Consider the following 20,173-nt stretch of genomic DNA (forward strand, 5'->3'; position numbering starts at 1 on the left):
GTCACCTGTTTGCCACAATTGGGGATATTTCTTTGGCAAATCACGACACAACCTTCTCAAAATGTACAGATAAAAATTTTGATTGAACGTTTGATCCTGAGGAACAAATTATCATGGTATTACAAGAAGCCCACCCTCCAGAAAGATATTTCTGTTTTTTTTGGGGGGGGCGGTCCTCCCTCATAGTATGGTGCCATTGAAAATGTATGAGTATTGTAGAAAAAGAGAAGTAACTTCAAATCTAACTCTCTGACTTCCTACTTACTGACTTTGGGCAAGTTAGTAAATGGATCTAATCCTCAGTTGTTCATACATAAGATGAATATAACGATTCTTATTTCTTAGAGTTCTTTGGAGGTTAATTAAAATAACATCTTTAAAGTGCCCAGCATTGGGCAGTAAATGCCGTACTGGGGAAAGTGCTGTTCATGACTTAGTGGGAAAGATGGAGATTAGATCAAAGTTCTATCTCCAAATCTTCGTATCAATGAACTTGAAGTGCAAGAACTTCTGGTCATTTGATGAACAAAAGCTACTGGCTCAGTTAACCATGAAAACACTCCTTAGCTTAACCACCAGTTCCAATTACCTATGATCCCATAAGATGCCAAAACAGCTACCTTTGTGTAATTTCCTGCCTCTGTGTTTAGAACTGTGAATCAGGTTTTTTTTTGTTGTTGTTGTTCTTTTATGGCTTTTTTATTTTGTGCTTTTTTAAAAAAAAAAAAAGTTTGTCCTTTTGGAGGCCCATGCTTCCCTTCAATCTCATAATTCCCAGGCTCCTGTGAACATCCTGGCTCTTGTCTGACTCTTTGATCTTTTATTCACTGACCTCCACTCCTCTATTTCTGGGAAAATCTCTCATCACTGTTCACTCAAACTTTTGCAGTTCCTGTATGCCCACACTCTGTTGGTATGACTCTCTGGACCTGAATGAGCCACTCCAAAGTGCCTTGCTCTTTCAGACCACCATATAAATGTAGGCTCCTATCTTTGTCTAGCATTGACTCCTGTCCCTGGAACTGTGTCCCTCAACCAAAAATCTCTTCTTGTTACTTGTGGTTCTCTCTATGGGATTAATAAATAATGATGAGTGTTCATATTACTGATTTGAGTACAAAGTCTCACTGTACTTTTTTTCTATAAGACCAAAAAATGCTTTTAAACGGTTCTCACTAATTTTCTTAGAATACTAGTAAGACAATGCTTTGAAATCAGTTTTAATTATGTAAGGAATTTACCATTACAGAATAGTTTTGCTTATAGATAAAAATATCTAGTATCTAATCATAATCATTCTCATTATAAATACTATTATGCCCTGAATTTAGTTATAGTATTTTCTATGTATACCTCAAGATTATTATTTATTCTGATTTTTTTGCATCATTCATTTTTATTTTGCTACGCAAAATATCACTAGATATTTAGCCACACAAAATATCACTAGGTATATTGTAAAATTAATTAATAATTATCATTAGGTATTATAATAGTATTGTAATATTAGTTGTGATTAATATAAATTAAAATTTTTGGCGTATGAATTCATATAAAAAAGAATAAAGGAATGTCACAGAGGTATATGGTAAGCCTAAAGTCAATTTAAGAAATAAAAAACACATTTTCTATTGTTTAAGAATTCTTTCAGCTAGATTATAAGGGTGAAGAATTCTGAAATTAATTATTGAATTTATTTTCACACATACACGTATAAACAGACACAAATATCAGAGCTAAAATAGGAGAGAGGAATTCATGGATTTAGAAACTGATCATGTTCCAAATTTTTAAAAATGTATTTTACTGAAATTTGGAACCCTCATTGCCATAGAACTAATGTCATAAATGATAATTTTGCTGAACAGTCCACCTAAATCCATATTATCTCTTCTGTAGGTCTGTAAAGTAGGACTATGATTATAACACCTGCTGTATTCACTTCAAATGAATATGATGAGGAACAAATGAGATGATTGATTTGTAAATTGTAAAGTAAAATTCAGATATTAAATATATTCAATACTTAGGCCTATTTTTATCATTTTTTTCAAAAGGTTTTAGGAAGCTCCAAGGATCCCAGCAATGGATATTTGATCTCCACTCTAGAAACAGTGGAGGTCAAATTGAATGAAAAAATTGAATGGAATTTCTGGGGGACTAATCTCAGGGCTTCAAAAGGAAGATACAGGAGTTTCTAGTGATGAAGAGCTCGTAATAAATGCTCAAAAGATGCTATTAAATGAATGAATGAGAAGATCAGGAACAAAGAGCAATTCTTCTGCAAGAATTGTAGGTACAGGGCCATGCTCTCTGCAAGGGAAATAGGAATATTAGGAATGAATTCGAACTCTCTATTGTAATCATAATTACATACATAGGGGAGCTGTAAGAGTCTTTGGCTTCAAGGAGGTGGTCTTTATAATTGAAATTAATGCCAGCTGCTCTCACAAACTCCCGGATTTCAATGGCTCTCCATGTAGTAGATGCATATTTCTCACCTACACAGACCCAAGGGTTTCCTGTTTCTTGGGTATGGATTTGACATGCTTTGTTTTGTCCAGTCACTCAAGAACTTAGAATGACCAATGCACACATTTTCTATGTGGTCTCATTTTAGATATAGGTATTCCCAGCTGGCCTATGGGCAAAATAGATGGCCAAATAGATTTTTATGGGCCAAAGTTGGAAGAGGTGCATATTACTTCAGCTCATATTCCAATGGTGATAACCAGTACACATCTCTCCACCTTAATGTAAGGGGAGAAGAGTCAGAAATGAAGTCCTTGTATGGGAAGCTGCTTTCTAGAGGACGTTTTATGCTATGGAAGATAGAGTACAAGTTTTGGTGAACAACAGCTAAAATGTAATAGGTTCTCTGACAAGACGTGTTGGTAGGGGGACTTCCAGTCATGAGGTAACTGGAAGTACATGCTTGGTTGGGTCAACTCTTCATAAAAAGTAAATTGTTGTACAGTGACTCATTCCTATAATCCCCGCACTTTGGAAGGAGGAGGTGAGAGAATTGCCTAAGCCCAAGAGTACGAGACCAGCCTGGGCAACTTGGAGAGACCTTGTTTCTACAGTAAATCTAAAAATTAGCCAGGTGTGGTGACACATGCATGTAGTTCCAGCTAATTAAAAAAATAAAGGTTATACAATCATCCATTTTCAAAATACATACCCAAAGTATAATGTTCCTTGGAATATATTAGGTAATAGATCAGATATGGACAAAGAAGAAATTCAAGATAGGGTATTCTATAGAAATAAATTATTTTCTGTGTATCATTAATTAAATTTTAAGAAGTCATTGATATCAATATTGACATGTGCAATGGTTACTTGAAATTACTATATGTTTGGTTTGGCAGGATATGTTTTAAAATATAATTCATGGAGTAGCATGTTCCTTTGATAATAATAATGATGGTTTATATTGTATGAATCATTTTGCTTTTGCAAATGTTTTTGATTACAGTTAATTCTCACAATAATCCCTATGAGATAGACAGGGTAGATAAGAATATGATTCCAGCATCAAAGAGGAAAAAAACCTCAAGATTCAGTAGTAAATGGTAGAAATTAGAAAAGAACCCATAATTGTGACTTCAAGCCCTATATTTTCCACTTCTGAAACTCTTCAAAAACTTTATTTTTGGGGTGTTGAGGAAGATTAGGGAGGGCGGAGAGTTGGGAAGAAACAACATCAACTTACATTAGATTTCTGTCTAGTGAGAATTTTACTTCTTGAGTCTTCCATGTAGAATTAATGTTTTAGACTATGTTTCATATCTCTTTTAAGGAGTAACCTCAATCACAGGAGTAGGTTTAAAGGAAATAAATTCCCTAATATTTGATTTAGAAACTTGAAATATTGGCTGATTTAAAATCTTTGATTTTTATTTTCTTGTATTTGTTTATAAATACTATAAAATCATATAGTGATGTCTGTTTACCATTTGTATTTTATTTTTATTTGCCAATAATTTGTAAGGGATTCAGGTGGAATTATTAGCATTCTAGCAATTTTGCAGTTTAGCAATTGTGGCACATTTCAAAGGAAAGGATTTTAGGATGAAGCTTGGAGGTTTTGAAGGAAGCTGTTCATGTGATAACTTCTAAAAGTCTTGACGCTTTCTTAGTAGCCACATGGTTTCTCATTATTCCAGCTGCGTTGCTTTGCAGTGTGACAATGCTACACAGTAGCAGCCACTGTTGACTGAAGGACTGGCAGGAATGTGGATCTAGCCCCTACCCGTGGTGCTTTGGAGCTATAGCATGTCACTGGAGAGAAGTCACCCACAGGAATTCGGTGTGTAATTGTGTAGAATCGGAATAAAAACGGAATCTATACAAGTGTCTTTAGCAAATAGCAAACTAGATGGCATATCTTACCAATATGTCTCATTATAATTTATTGTAGTTTTAAATATTTCAGGTGTTTATAAAAATAGGATGTCTTATGGTGGGATCATCAAAATCTTACAAATAGCCTTGTGTTTATTTAGAGTTGATGTAAGGAGAAAGCAAGCAAATATTTTTTAATGTTTTTTTTTTTCCTGGAAATTTCAATACTATTGTCCTTCAACTGATGGATGAACTAGTGCTCCTAAGATACTTTTTATTTCCATTGCTTTTCACTGTGGCTGGCAGTGAGTTTTCTCTCAGCTTCCAAGTTCTGTGTTTTTAACCTAAGTGAACACAAACTGTCCCTTGGCCACCTCCTTCTAATAAATAAATTGTATTCTATCTTGAAACAACTTTGAGATAGATATCTGCCTTTATCATTAACAATTTAAAGTTTTTAAAACATAGGCATGAATTGTTTGCAGTGAGCATTGCTGTAGGCTTGGCATGTTTTTCTTGGTACCAAGAAAGGCTTAGGAGGTAAGGGAATATATGTATTTATATATTTTTTATTTTTCGGGACAGTGTCTCACTCTGTTACTCATACTGGAGTGCAATGGCACTGTCGTATCCCTCTGGAGCCTCTAGCTCCTGGCTTATATCGAAACACCATACCCTTTACATTGAAAAACAGGCAGAGATGTTAGATTTGAATCTCTTTTAATTGTGAACAGCACTCATCTATGCCAGTGGTTCTTAAACAGCACACATCAGAGTTACAACAGAGGACTTGTTAAGATTCAGCTTGTTGACCCTGCTCCAGAGTCTTTGAGTCAGTAGATCTGGTGTAGATCCTGCTAATTTGCATTTATAATGAGTTCCTGGGTGACACTGATTGTATAGGTCCACGGACCACATTTTGAGAACCTCAGTCTATGCTAAACATTTCATCTGTCAATTCTTCACTGCAAACTCTAAGAATGTGAGTGGGAATATGCCCAGGTCAGAAGCCTAGAAATTCTGAACCACCAAGATTTAAACATGGATATTGTTTATTCTCTTTTAACTTTGGGTTTCATTAACATTATTTTCCTTATGCATCTTTTACGGCATATCACATGGTCCTTAGAGGATGGAACTAATTTTGCTTTGAACTTATTTGCGCTATTTACATCAATTTATCAGACTGAAATAAAAAGTTAAAAGAATCTCCAGTATTCTCCCTTTTTTTCTCCTAGGAAATGGTGGGAACTAAAAGTTTTCTTAACTTTTTAAAATACAATTTGATATAGTTTAATATTCAGATTTTAGCTCATATTGTCACCTGTGTTATTAGACTTGCAAACTGTTAGATGAATTCCCCAAAGAGCTATATATTGTGTCAGATGTTGTAGCAGTCACAGAAAGAGACTTTCCCCAATATTTTGAGATGGATCTAAGACATAATGGAAATAATTGTAAAGGGTGGGAGTTAAGAAAGCCTCATAAATAACACATTTCTTTTTGTATGGACCGAGAGTGCAAATTTTGAGCCAGAACATGTGTCTTCTGTGCAGCACTTACTATTGCCACCTTGTGAAAATACTTCTCTCTGTTTTAGCGTCTTCATCTATAAAATAGAATAGTGGCATCTTCCTCTTAGGTAGGTTTGAAGACTGAATGAGTTAAACTGTTTAACGTGTTTAAAATAGTACCTTATTTTCAACACTGTTATTAGTGGACATTACATCTTGGAGAAAGAATATTACATAGCCCTTTCTTGTCAAGCTGCTGGTGGCAATGGAAATGCAATTGAAGTTGAGTGAAATAAAATTTAAATCGCTACCAGAATTGTGCTATACACATAACTCGAATTCCTTTTTCAAAAATATATATAATGTCATATTTTTTGGTAGAAGAGAGTACTAATCAAGCCCTATGCATTTTAGACAAAATAGAAGGTTCTTCATTATGTGTTTGATTTCTGCCAAAGTGACTGATTGTCAACACTAACTATAAAGTTGGGTGAGGGATGAGAAATTACTTAATGGATACAATGTACACTAGTCAGATGATGGTTACCATAAAAGCCCAGGCTTCACAATTGTCCAGTATATTCAGGAACAAAACTGCACTTGTACCCCTTGAATTTATACCAAAAAGTAAACAAAACTGCATGTGAAAAAAGTTAGTGCATGCTCCAGTTAGTGCAGAAAATCCTACCCTTAATTTTCCTATCAGCTTACATTTATGTCTATTTCAATTCATTTAAAAATTTCCTATTTCTAATCTGAAAAAGAAAGGTGTCACTAGGTTCCAAGCTGATGAATCATGGCTACACATTTAAACAGATAAATATAGCTTCAAATAAAAATATTAATATAATCTCAGTTCTAATAAAATCTGAAACTTGAGTTAAGGGGTGTATTTGCTGTCTGCATTCCAAAGGATCACTGAGATGGGTAAGGTTGGGGACATGAGAGTTTAGGAGGTTGATGTTGATTATTTGTTCCCTTTGGCTTTATGGTCAAAATAGATACAATATCCTGCTCTTAGTTTGAATCTCTAGCTAGTTTTTAAAAATAGATTCCACCAGCTCTGTAAAACACATCCCAATACAATTTTCCTCATAGCCAAAACTGTCAGATAACCTATGAGTTCTAGTAGTGCCCTGATGTCAGCAGTACAAGACTCATTTCTCTGTTCCATCTAGAATGATTGCTCTCTAGGTCTGCCACGTAGCAGTTTGACTGGCTTTCCTGTCTTTCATCTGAACACGTCTTTCCCTCCTTCTTACATTTGGTCACCTATCTGTTGTTCCATTGTTTTTATTTCTGATAGCTTCTGTATGGAAAGCATTTTTTTCTTTAGAATATTTTGGTAGGACATATCCTTATTCTGTCCTACTCTTGTTGATAGTTCATTTAGGTGTAGAATTTGAGATTGAAAATCACTTCCCTCCAGAATTTTACAGGAATTCCTTCATCTCTTCTAGTTGCAATGTCGCTTTAGAGACTTTTGGTGTCGCTGTAATTCCAGATCCTTTGAAAGTAACTTGGACTTTTTTCATTTATTTCTTTGTATTCCACCCTCCTAAAGCTTTTGGGATAGTCTCTTTATCCCTGATTATTGTTATTGATTTTTATGTTCTTAATTATGCTGATTACTGCCATAATTCCTTCCTATAATTTTTTCTCTTTCTTTTGGGAACTCACATTACTCTCACATATGACTTCCTAAATCTCCTCTCTTGTATGCCTACTTTTTTTTCTGTTATTGCCCATCTCTTTACATTTTGGTCTACTTTCCAATAAATTTTCTCAATTTATTCTTCCAGTCTTTTCACTTTTTAAAATTTCAGGGTACCTGATCTCAAACCAGAAGTGGGGACCATAGGGAAGCCCAAACTTTGGCGGTATGATAACCACCTGTCTATCTAATCTTGAATTGTACCCTACATCTTTAACATAAAGTAAAATAAAATAATTTCATCTATTATATTTTCAATTTGCAAAACTTATTCCTCAAATCTTCAAATATATATTAATGTGTGAGTGTGTGCGTGCTAGTGTCTGTATGCACATATATACCCTTCCTTTTCCTCTGCATCTTCTGATGGATGTAACATTTCCTTTTCAACCTAGGGTATGAATTATAATTTCCTTAAAGTTCTCTTCTGCTCCTGGCTTTGTCTATACTTTATTCTGTCCTCTTTTTACGTGTCCATTTTTGTATCTCCATTTTATTTCAGAAAATTTCATAGAATGTCTGGTAATGCTCAACTCTGTGTATCAAGTGTGAGATAATAAAAAGCTGCTTAGAAGCTATTTGCGTGCGTGTGTGCGTGCGTGCGTGCGTGTGTGTGTGTACAGTTCTTAGTGTCCTCTGCATTTCATTGTAGGCAATCAGAACTGGCCAGATGCTTGATTCCCTGGGTAGCATGAAAAGTCAATGTCTTTGATCTTAGGGATGACCAGTGTTGTCAAAAACAGATTCCTGAAGGAGAAAGTGCCCAGAAGGGGAAGTCAGTTATTGGAGTCTCAATGTCAGTATATATAATTTCATTTAATCTTTCTGTTTTCTTTCCCATGCCTTCACTCTTTTGTTTTCCTGGTAACCTTCAATCTGGATTTTCCCTAAAGTCTATAATTCCTGGCTCTTGATGGAAAAGGAGGAGGCACGTAGTCACATCAGTCTTAAATCTGTCCCACATTCCATTTGATCTGATAATTACACTTTCTGAGCCATTCTGGGGTTGTGTGGGAAAAACTGTTTACACTGCTCTACTATCTCCCTCTCAGCCTCCTATTGGTTTGCTCTTCCTTTACTACTCTTTGCTAAATCATATATGATTCTTTCATCTGCTTTCCTTATTTGTAAATTGTAGTTATGAAAGATAGAGTTTGAGTTTTGATTTTGTTGTTATTCCTATTTTCCTGCAGGCAATTTCCTAGTAGATACAGGGCAGTATTTATTTCATCATCTAGAACATTGAAGTTTCTTAAGTAATCTCCTTTACTTTCCTGGCTGTAAACTAGCCTTCATAGCTGCACCCAAGCTAGAAGTTAGAAATAGAAGCATGACTGTCATTTTTTTTTTTTTTTTTGAATTGGAGTCTCACTCTGTCACCCAGACTGGAGTGCAGTGGCCGCTCCCGGCCACCGCAGCCTCGACCTGCTGGGCTCCGGTGATCCTTCCGCCTCAGCCTTCCGAGTAGCCGGAATTACAGGCATGGGCTACCACGCCCGGCTGATTTTTTGACTTATTGTAGAGATGAGGTCTTGCTGCCCAGGCGGGTCTCCAACCCGCGGGCTCAGGCAATCCACTCACCTCAGCCTCCCAAAGGCGCAGGATTACAGGCTGAGCCACCGAGCCCGGCTGACTGTCATTTTTATATCCCCTACATAAAAATAGACTTTCACCTAAATGTCTTATATTATAATTATAAGGCAAATAAAGCCTTCTTAATTTTACATATGACTTCTCTTTGCCTGGTCCTTACCTGATTCCTAACCTCTTCCTTCTAATCTTTCCATGTGCCCCTTCTCCATGCTCTGGTCACAGGATTATACATGATTCTTTGAATTCACCATGCTATTTCATACCTCTGCTCCCTTGTAGATTTTGTTCTTCCTGTATATTCTGTATGGGATGTGCTGTCTCCCTCTTTCTGCTTGTCAGAACTCATCCTTTCCTTTGTCATTACTCAATAGTGTCATTCTTCTAAAGTCTTCAGAGTAGTTTTTTTTTCTCTCTCTCTCTGCCATTTTCTTAAAACAATTTTCTTAAAAAAAATTACATTGACTTATAAGGAAACTTTTTTTCTGAAGTTAAGTGAGAGCCATTATGTCATTTTTATTAGAAAGTTAAATTACTTGATCATATTTGCACTTTATTTTTTATGACAATTTCCTCCAGATTTGCATTTTAAAGTAATTAATAGCTGTAGTGCATAGAAGAGTTTAATGCTTAGCCTGCCTGTGCTCTCTGAGAAGGTGTCTAGGACTCTTAGAGTCATTTGAATGAGAGATGAGGAGAAGCTGACCCATGGCAGTTATAGGAGCAATGGAACAGAAGGGTTAAGAGATATTAAGGAGACAGAATTAACAGAACTGGGTCAGAGATTGGACGAGAAGTAAAGAAAAAAATAAAAGAAAATATCAGACTCCTTGTTTACTTTAGAATTTACTAGCCTTCATAGATTATTCACTGGCTTTCTGAGGTTATTGACTCATGAATATTCACTTTCAAATCAACTTTCAAATCTGAATTTCTTGAAAAACTTCGTAACATGCAGCATTAACCTTGATGTAAAAGTTAGCTATATTAGCTGAGTTGAAGCAGGTCATTGGTAAATTTATTACATGTTTTATGATAATATTAATATTACCAAAAGCTTTAAATGGATTCAGTTCATAATTGTACCACATGACACTCAAATATTGAGATCTAGAAGGTCTGCAAGAGTCATGAGATGGGACTCCAGGGATCTCTTGGTCATATCAGTTCTGTAACAGCAACTGAAGATCCAGTCTGTGATCAAATTTTCAAACTGACTGAAAATAACATGTAATGTGTCTTAATCTCACACTGTCATTTTGCAACCTTCTTTGTTCACCATGGCGTAGCATTCTTGGATTTTTTAGTCATAAAACTGAGTTGTACAAAGTTCTAGCTTTGAAAAAGGATATGTAAATTCACTTCTCAAGCTCTTATTTCTATACTGTAGGAGAAAATTTTTCCCTCTCAATTTGAAGTAATTTAATCACTCTGGTGTAAAACTTCAGGACAAGATTGACTGAGCTCCAGATTCTTCCTCTTCCCTTGTGCTTCTTTTTTCCTGCAGCGATAGACTGGGGAAGGTTTATTACTTATTATCATGTCACCAGGGATGACCCGTCTTTGCTCATTGGCATATTCTGAACAGTGTACCACATGTTCTTACTCATAAGCAGACCCTGAACTTTCACCATAATACTGTAAGAAAGGGATTGGCAGTAGCAGGATACTGCCAGGTTGGGTGGGGGATGCGAAGGAGGGTGGGAGGGGCAAAGGGAAGGGGCACAACATCAGTAAGAGTACCTGATCTCAAACCAGGCAAAGAGGGAACCAAAGGGAGCTCCAAACTTTACCTGCACAATGACCACTTATATACCTAATCCTGAATTTTATCCCACATTTAAAAAAAATGGACTGCTGTCTGGTGAGTGCTGAAATTTATCATGCCTGTCAGACTTGAATTATCATAACCTTTCCTCATATCTTCTATGCCCTTTTTGCTTTTCTGTACTTATTCTATGTATCCTTCCTGTCCTGATTTGTTCTCCAGGCTCACACCTTTTTCTTTTGGACAATTCTATATGACTCTCGAGGGAATAGGGGGGAAAAAAGGATGTTTTTCTATATGGTTGTGGTAGATTTTGTGTTTTGTGATTTCCTTCCCAGGTCAAAATACTACTTTGAGTTTGAGTTTAAGTTTAATTTAGTTTAATTTAAGTTCAATTTAGTTTAAGGCTAGAGAGATTGCCTGTTAGGTCTGTTCTCAGAACTCACTTTCCTTCCAATTCTCTTCCCAGTACTAATTTTCCTCTTAGTGGAAAAAATACTCACTTCACTTGTCACTCTTCCTTAATATGTGATTTCTAGTTCAACTTTATGTATTTACTGCATTACAGCTTTCTGTGTAGAATCCTAGTTGTTGCCTTAGAAATCCTTGGTTTTCCATGAAATTTCTAGTTGTCATGTCTTAGGAAACCCTACTAGACTGCAAAGACAATACAGCAATTTGAACAGAGAACAATGCTTACAGTAATATGATGTTACTGCTAGAATGCTAGGGGAAAAAGTCTTACTTTAAATAAATGCAGCATTGAAGCCAGCTCAGCTCACTTGAAAAATCATCTGATTGAATGTATAATATTTCCTAATTAGGCTATAGATTAGTGTCTTTCTATTTAAATAGAATCTTATCTTGAATGAAGAGTCTGCCTTTCCCCTATTACTTTTCTCCATTTCTTTGATCATTTAGCACTCATTAAAAATAAGTTACTTATCTTGTTGAAATGTGTACTTCAGTGAAGTATATGGAATAACAAAAAGTCATAATTATTTTTACATAACTGAGTGGTAAGCTACTTATAAGACATTCATCAAATTCTAAAATAAATAATGGTTAAAAATGTAGGAGCAGCTTTCTGTGATAGACAAAGGAAGTGTGTAATATTGTGAGTAGTTACAAAAAACCATGGCAAACAAAAGTTTAGGTCTCGGTAGAGCATCAGAGTCTATCTTCTGATGTTGATTTCCTGTAAAGGCTCACTTCAGAAAAGAAATATGGTGTCAGATATGTTGCCTTCTATTTCATCCTTTTATTTTATAATAAAAACTATGATGGGGCAAGTGACTAAACTAAGAGGTCATTACAACTTGCAGTAGTTTTTTATAATTAGGTTAATTACATTTGGATGAATAACTAAAATTTAAAGGTTGAACAAGAATAGATTCACATTAATAAATGTCTCATTATGTTTAATACATATTTCATATTAAAACTGTAATCTTGTAATAATTATATTTAACATTTACCCTTTAAATTCTCACAATAATCCCACTAGTAGATAATGATATTATCTTTTACAGATAAGAAGACTCTAGATCTGAGAGAAAATTAATGTTAAATCAATGTCTAAAATCTATACTGATAAACATGAAATATAAAATATACTATTGTACCTCTGATATTTATATTTTTAATTACCATAAATGAATGCCATACATTTAATTGTACTAGAATTTCCAAATAGCCCTTTGATAAATGTAATATTAATTCGCCTGAATTCCCTGAAATACAGTTATTACACAGGATGACATTTATGTTCATAACATTACAACTCAACAAGATAGTTGAAGAAATTTGGCTTCAGATATTTCAAGATAAATTATATTTGAAGCTTTGACCAGAATGTTGATGATAAAAATCCTTAATGACCCTCTTACAAAAATTATCAAACATTTAATTATGATTAATATGACATTGTTTCAAATTATGCCAACTTCTTCACTAAAATACTTATAATTATTTCATAGCACAATTCTACAAAATACATTACCTCACATTTTGTAACTCATTCAGCAGCAGGTAAGAGCTTAAACACTGATTATTTTACTGTGATAGCCAAGGGCAATTTTGGAGTTCAAATTCAATACCAGGACATAATTTCACCATTCTGTTATATTTAGTTGAAGAACAGATTCTAATGACAGTTGACAAGGTTGTTTGTATTCCCTCCCTTCAGAAATTACAGTAAATTTATTGATGGATTTTAAATATATCTACATACCATATGTCCTTTGCTTGAAGACTGTCTCATTAAAGTCACACCTTATTTTTCCACCTTTTTCTTTAGCTCACATTTATAAAATTTTGAAAGTCAAAAATACAAATTTATGTGTAATGTTTAAAACATATAATTACATGTCACTTTATAGTTATTTCATATTTTATAATTTCGATTATAACATACTTTTGGAAGGTACTAGCTTCCCTTTTCTTGTGATTTCCTTGAAAAGTCTCAAGTATCTTTTGCTTACAAAGACAAACATGTTTATTAAAAAGAATAAATAAAGTTTGTAGGGCTTATTTTTGACATGGAAATTTGCTTTAAATTATATAGCTATTGCTTTAAATTATAAATTTGCTTTAAGTTATATAGATATTGCTTTCACTGATTGCAACTTAAGTTAGACCTATGTTCTGAGCAAAGTTGCGGATATTAGAGATGCTGGATAATCCCTTAAGCTTGGGATTATTCTGGAAGAAATAAAAAAATGACTTGTGAGCTAAATCAGAGACTTTCCCAACAGGGTCTCTTATAGCCAAATAGCTGGTTTGCCATCTGCTTTCTTCCCTAAGTCCCAAGAGGAATTTAGATAAAGATTAAGGAACTGTTGACATGCATTTGGAGAATGAGAGTATTCCTGTTTCCATTTTATAATACATATCATTTTGTTTGTTATTTAAATGAGCATTTTCCCATAATATAATCTCTTCATGAAACAAAATCGATACAACATGGAGTTTGATGGAAGTGATATCACAATAGAGACATGGTAGGTCTTGATGACCCTTAGCAGACAGATTCATGGCACCTGGGATTTAGAAAGCAGGTAGAGTCAGAAATAATAGTAGTGTCAAAGGCAAGTATTACAACTTCTTTAGTCTTCTGATGCAGTCCCCTCAATTTTTTTAACCTCTGTGGAGCAGTAACGTTAACAAGTATTTGTTGGAGAGCTATAATAGCACACTGAAACTAGATGTCATATGATGATAATAATAACAGAAAGTTTTTTGTCATGACTAATTTTATGGCGGGCATTTTATAAGTGCTATTTTGTTTTCCTGACACAATCCTATCCTAGTTTTATAAATGAAGAATGTGAGATTTAGAAGGTTAGGTAACTTGGCCAAGGTCCCACTAGTAGCAAATGGTCTGTTGGACCTCAGTGCCAGATCTGTCTGACTCCAGAATTCATTCTCTTCATCTTTGTGGATCCCTTAAGGTCAACTGATGGCCCTGCTCCCTTCCTGTAGGGATATCAGCACAACTCAAGTCTGACTCAACCTCAAGTTCCTCTAGTAGGCCAAAAAAAATTAATTCTATCCTTTGATTAATGTGTAAAGAAGGAAAACATGCTCAGTTTTAAAATCTAATAGTATAGCTGGGTGCAGTGGCTCACGCCTGTAATCCTAGCACTTTGGGAGGTGGAAGTGAGAGGATTGCCTGAGCCCAAGGGTCAGAGACCCAGCGTGGGCAACTTGGCAAGACCTTGTCTCTACAATAAATCAAAAAATTAGCTGGGTGTGGTGACATTTGCCTGCATTTCCAGCTACTTGGAAGGCAGAGGCAGAAGGATAGCCTGAACTTACCAGGTCGAAGCTGCAGTGGCAGTGAGACTCTGACTCAAAAAACTAAAAATAAAAAAATAAAAAAAATCAAATAGTGTAAATCCTTATGAAAACTTTATGATCATACAAATATAATAAAATCTTTTTTTTTTTTTTTTGAGTTGGAGTCTCATTCTGTCACCCAGACTGGAGTGCAATGGCCGCTCCCGGCCACCGCAGCCTCGACCTGCTGGGCTCCGGCGATCCTTACGCCTCAGCCTTCCAAGTAGCCGGAATTACAGGCATGTGCTACCACGCCTGGCTGATTTTTTTATTTTTATTGTAGAAATGAGGTCTCGCTGCCCAGGCAGGTCTCGAACCCGTGGGCTCAGGCAATCTGCTTACCTCAGGCTCCCAAAGGTGTGGGATTACGGGCTGAGCCACCAAGCCCGGCTGAATAAAATCTTAATTGAGAAAAATTATTATTAAATAAAAAAGTGTCTATTTAAAACTCATGTGTTTGTATCTAATGCAGCAGTTATGCAAGTAATTTTTCTCACACTTTAATATCTTCAACATAGAGATCATGTGTATGGAAAATGAGATGTAATTTAGCTGTCATGTATATTTTTTCTTTTACCTCCAAGTATTTCTGGCTTTTAGAAAATTTAATCACTCCTAGATATACACTAGATATTACTTTATAAAAAAAAAAGAACCACTCTTTTTTCTTTTATGTTGTAATTTTGTGATATTTATACCTGACATCCATTGAAACAAAATTTAGCAGTGCCATTTCTAGGTTTTGTTCCTATAAACATACTAGTATATGCGTGTGCAAAGACACATATAAGGAGTCTCTTTCAACTTTAGATGTAATGGAAACATATTTAAACAAATTAAATATTCAACAGAGGGATTGATAATATGTGTAATAAAATATCAAAAATAATGAGATATATATGAATGAAATGGCTCTTAGAAATACTTTCAAAATATTATTATATACAAATTTGAAATGGAAGAATAATATGTACAATTTGAGCAAGATCTGATTAAAAATCTCACTGTGTGTAATGTGGTATACTGTTACGAAGTGTAATGTAGGCATATTAATTCTAGAACATTATAACAAAATCAAAAGTAGACAGAATTGCAAGTTGTGGGGAGATTTTCACTTGTTAGTTTTTACACTTCTAATTTATTTGTTTAGCAAAAAGTGTGTATTTGTTTTGTTAGAAAAAATTTTCTTTAAAGGTATTACAATTTGCCTAGTATTCAGTACTAATTACTACAAGTGAGAACCTGAGAAAACCCAGAATTTATTTATCAAAATTTGTGTATTTATTCTTAAATGTCTAAACTTTGGTTTCCTTCAAAGTACTCTCCATTTCATGCAATATACCTATCAAGATGCCTTTTCTACTGCTCAGCACAATTTTTGAACTTGTCAATTTTGATGACTTTCAGTGCTTCTGCCGTTTTTTATTTCTCCTCTTCAACGCCAGCAAAACATTTCCCCTTGAGGACTTTTCATCCAGGGAAACAACAAAAAAAGTTGCCTGAAGTGTGATCTGGTGAATAGAAAGGGTATGGCATATGGGTCATGTGTTTTTTGGTCAAAAACTGCTGAGCACTAAGCATGGTGTGGGCAGGTGTGCTCCCAAATCTCCCATCACTAAATGGGCAAACGCATTGAAAAAAAAAAAAAAAAAATCTCAAAAAAAAAAAAAAAATTAACTGAAGCTAAAGGCAGCCTCTCACAACAATGCTAGCTGGTACATTGATGCCAATGGGTTCCTAGAACACTTACCTAGTGGGGGGAGCCTGTACTACATGGGGTCCACCCTCCAAAAAAATAAGCCTGGATTTTTTGGGGGTACCCCCTCATATAAGATGCAAGTAACCTTGCTAGCTTAATTTATCCTAATTGTAAGCAACCTGCCTCAATTACAGATTTTATAACTGAGTCCTAGATTGCTTTACCTTTCTGCTTTACTATATGTTATACTCTCTGAAAGGAAGGTCCCTCCCTTTACTACTCATATTATAAGTTCTATTTTCCTCCCAGTCCTAATTCAAGTGCTTCTAACAATACTTTTTATATGCATATTTCCTGTTTATTTTCCCTCTTCTATTCTCATTCACTTTTTTCATTTTTCTATTACATCACATTATAGACTGCCTTATAATAAACTTACTAATATATTCATATGAACCACCCATGAAATTGAAGTTTCCACACTTTTTGTTTTCCCTTACAATTATATTACTTTACTCTAGAAGGTTTTCTGACATTGAAAAATTCATCATTTATTTTTGCAAAATTTTTGTATAGTTTCAGCTTTTCTGTATATCATGATCTGATCTGTGTTAATGAGACACCTCTGCTCTATGTCAAATTGTCAACTTTGAGAATTACAATCTACTTCTCAATTTTATATTATAATTTTTATGTAATAATTCCATTTGCTGCCTCTGTTCTCTCATATAAACACATTTCAAGAGGTTTAAATGGGAGATGACAATCCAAATAAAATATCTTAGACAGGAAGGCATTTGCAATTATTTCATAAAATGATGCCAAAATGTTGTCACATATCGTGTCTCACATGACAAATTCAATACAATCTTAAGAGAAACACACATTTTTATAGTAAAGTTCCTATATAAATCAGTCCAGGTGGCTCCCTTTTCCGTGGACAGGCGGGATTATTTTCAAAATGATAGAAACAGGGGAAAGATGGAGAAAAGCTAAACTGATTTGCAACAGTAGTTTCCTCAGGAGTCATCCGGGAAGGGAGTTTTGCTCTGTCACAAGTGACTAGTCCTTGATTTTGAAAGAGTGAATCATCTCCCTTTGAAATGAGAGATAAGTGGGGGGAAGAGCTGTTTAAAAAATATTTTACAACTATTTCCTTTTGAGCTATGACTTCTTAAACTGGAATGTGATCCAGAATAGCTTCCCTTTGAATCCAACATTTGTCTTAAGCAGTTTTGTTGTCTCTCTTTCCCTCACCCCATCTCACTTTTTCCCTCCCTTTGTTCAACAGATTTACACTGACTGGGCCAACCACTACCTAGCAAAATCGGGCCACAAGCGACTGATCAAGGATTTGCAACAAGATATTGCAGATGGAGTACTCCTAGCAGAAATCATCCAGATCATTGGTAAGATCTGTCTTCTGAAAGAAAGCATGAAAGTCTCTGCTCCTATCTCTTTGGTAAAATACAGTTTAAGTTGAATGCCTCCTGAACTGGTCCATGTGTTTCTGAGATTAAAGTAGCTGTTCCCTGATTTAATTAAAATGTTTCTGTGAGGCTGTTTGAAAAAGGCGGTTTGGCTATACTTTTAAATAACTAGAACTGTTTCTTGACATATACGAAATTGTCAGAAGCGAACGCTTCATTAAACCATATGTCTCCCATGTGTGTATTTCATTAGCTGGAACAACTCATATACTCTGAGATTCCTTGAAATTGTATCCTGATCCTGCAGGGACAATTGTGAAAGGCTTCATGTCAGCAGTCATTTGGCACAGGCTAAAGAATTAGCAGCAACTTCCTTCTCACTTTTTTTTTTTTTTTTGGTGTGCCTGATTTGTGCATATAGAATTGGTGACTACTAACAAGTGTGTCCTCTTGTACACAGCTTGGAAAACTGAGTACGTGTAGTAGCAGCATTTTTGCTTTTTTTTTTCTTTAGGGTTGTGTGTGTGTGTGTGCGTGTGTATGTGTGTGTGTGTGTATGTGTTGTCTGTGTGTGTGTGTGTTTCACGTCATTGCTTAAGCATATCATTCTTTTTTTTCTCTTTTATTTTATTACTTGACTTTAGCAAATGAAAAAGTTGAAGATATCAATGGATGTCCTAGAAGTCAGTCTCAGATGGTAAGAATTGTATTTTTTTCTTCATATATAATGCTTATCTTCACTTCCAGAGTTAAGTGCAATTGTAAATGGATTCGAAATTGTTTCTCCACGTCTTCCTGCTTGTTTAAGACACCATTTGATCACATTGTCTCACACGTATTTCCAGGGATGCAATTTATACATGTGATAGCATCAATACGGTTGAATAAATATGACTCCTATATACACACAACTTATTTCCAGATGTTTTGTTAGATCCTTGAGTTTTTTGTGCGTTTTGATGTTCTGAAAAATTTAACACTGGCCTTAATGATATTAAATCCCATTTTCACTTTTAAGTGGATTACTTTTTATCTGAACAACTGGTTTGAAGAACAGAACTTGCCATGTGCAACTATGCATTGTTCATAACAAAAGTCCCGTGTAAACAAGTGGACTCTAATATTTTTGTAAATAGTTCTCAAGTCATGCTGCTGTAAGTTTGCTGAGCAGTGACTGATTTTGAGATATGACTCATAGCCTCTTCCAGAAAGCCCTCGGTTTGAAGGTCTGCCTCTTCCCCAGCCATCTCTTATCTTTACCACCTAGTAAAGCTTAATGTTCTCTAATAAAATTACAAATTGATAAATTGCTGAGATAAAAATCACTTTCTTAATTAAAAAGCCACAACTTAATTTTATTGGATAACCTGAAATACAAAATGCATTTACTAAAGGCACATCAGGCAGATATAATCAGGAGTGATAGCCAAAATCCACAAGATGAAACTTCCCCTAAAATTCTTTTTAGCACAGAACATGGATTCTAAATGAACTTAATGAGTCCTTAGTTGTCAGAAACTTGGAAGAATGAAAAAAAAAAAAAAACACTATAAACTTAAAAAATCTGCTGACCTGCCTTACTTCATGTCATAAAACTAAAATCCAAAAATAATAAAATGAATTATTTTTAAAGAATGATTAACTAGCTGTCTCTTTTTTAAAACAAGCACTCCCAGGACTTATTATAATGTCATGAACTCTGTGTAGCTATTGTTAAAAAAATTACTATAAAAGAAAGATTTTCTATAAAATACTTCAATTTTAAGGAAACTTCCTGATCTAATTTCTCTGGGCACAAGCATGATTCTGTGGGAATTAATTAGTTGTTTTCTGAAGTTTTACTGAGAGCAGGCTGAATCAGAGTATGGTCAGACCCTGTTACAGTAATAGCTGTGTGATGTTGGGAAAAACATGTAACTTCTCTGAGCCACAACTTTTTTATCTGTAAAATAAGTTCTAATTAGAATGTGATAATGTCATATGCGGGTGAACATTTTTTATTAACAAAACTGAAATGCAATGCAGAATATTTCTGCAAACTTTATGAAGAACACACTCATGGATTAACATCTGTTAAAAGATTTTTAGGGCTTTAACTTAAAAAGCTCTGTAGTCCCCCAAAACCATATATTACATTTTTAGCCATAGCCTAACATTGTTGGTTTTACTTTCATTATTTTAACAATAAAGAGATATTGGATACTGTAAAACATTTTAAGTCCAGAAACAGTCACCTACTCTGCTATCATTCCAATTGGATTCTGATTA

At 34.8% G+C, this 20,173-nt stretch overlaps 1 protein-coding gene across 1 annotated transcript in view; it reads left to right on the forward strand.

Annotated features, from left to right (window-relative positions):
* LOC103256189 (neuron navigator 3-like) overlaps nt 1–18,602 on the forward strand; it is a gene marked incomplete at its 3' end in the record, with an annotated part of 93,484 nt that extends 74,882 nt beyond the window's left edge. The window contains exons 2-3 of the mRNA XM_008054086.1: nt 17,767–17,884; nt 18,550–18,602. Of these exons, the coding sequence (XP_008052277.1) occupies nt 17,767–17,884; nt 18,550–18,602 (171 nt within the window). The remainder of the gene's footprint in view (nt 1–17,766; nt 17,885–18,549) is intronic.
* Between the last annotated feature and the right edge of the window lie 1,571 nt (nt 18,603–20,173).

This window comes from Carlito syrichta, unplaced genomic scaffold, assembly GCF_000164805.1.
Source record: "Carlito syrichta isolate Samal-C Ts95f unplaced genomic scaffold, Tarsius_syrichta-2.0.1 Scaffold289023, whole genome shotgun sequence".
Taxonomy (NCBI): domain Eukaryota; kingdom Metazoa; phylum Chordata; class Mammalia; order Primates; family Tarsiidae; genus Carlito; species Carlito syrichta.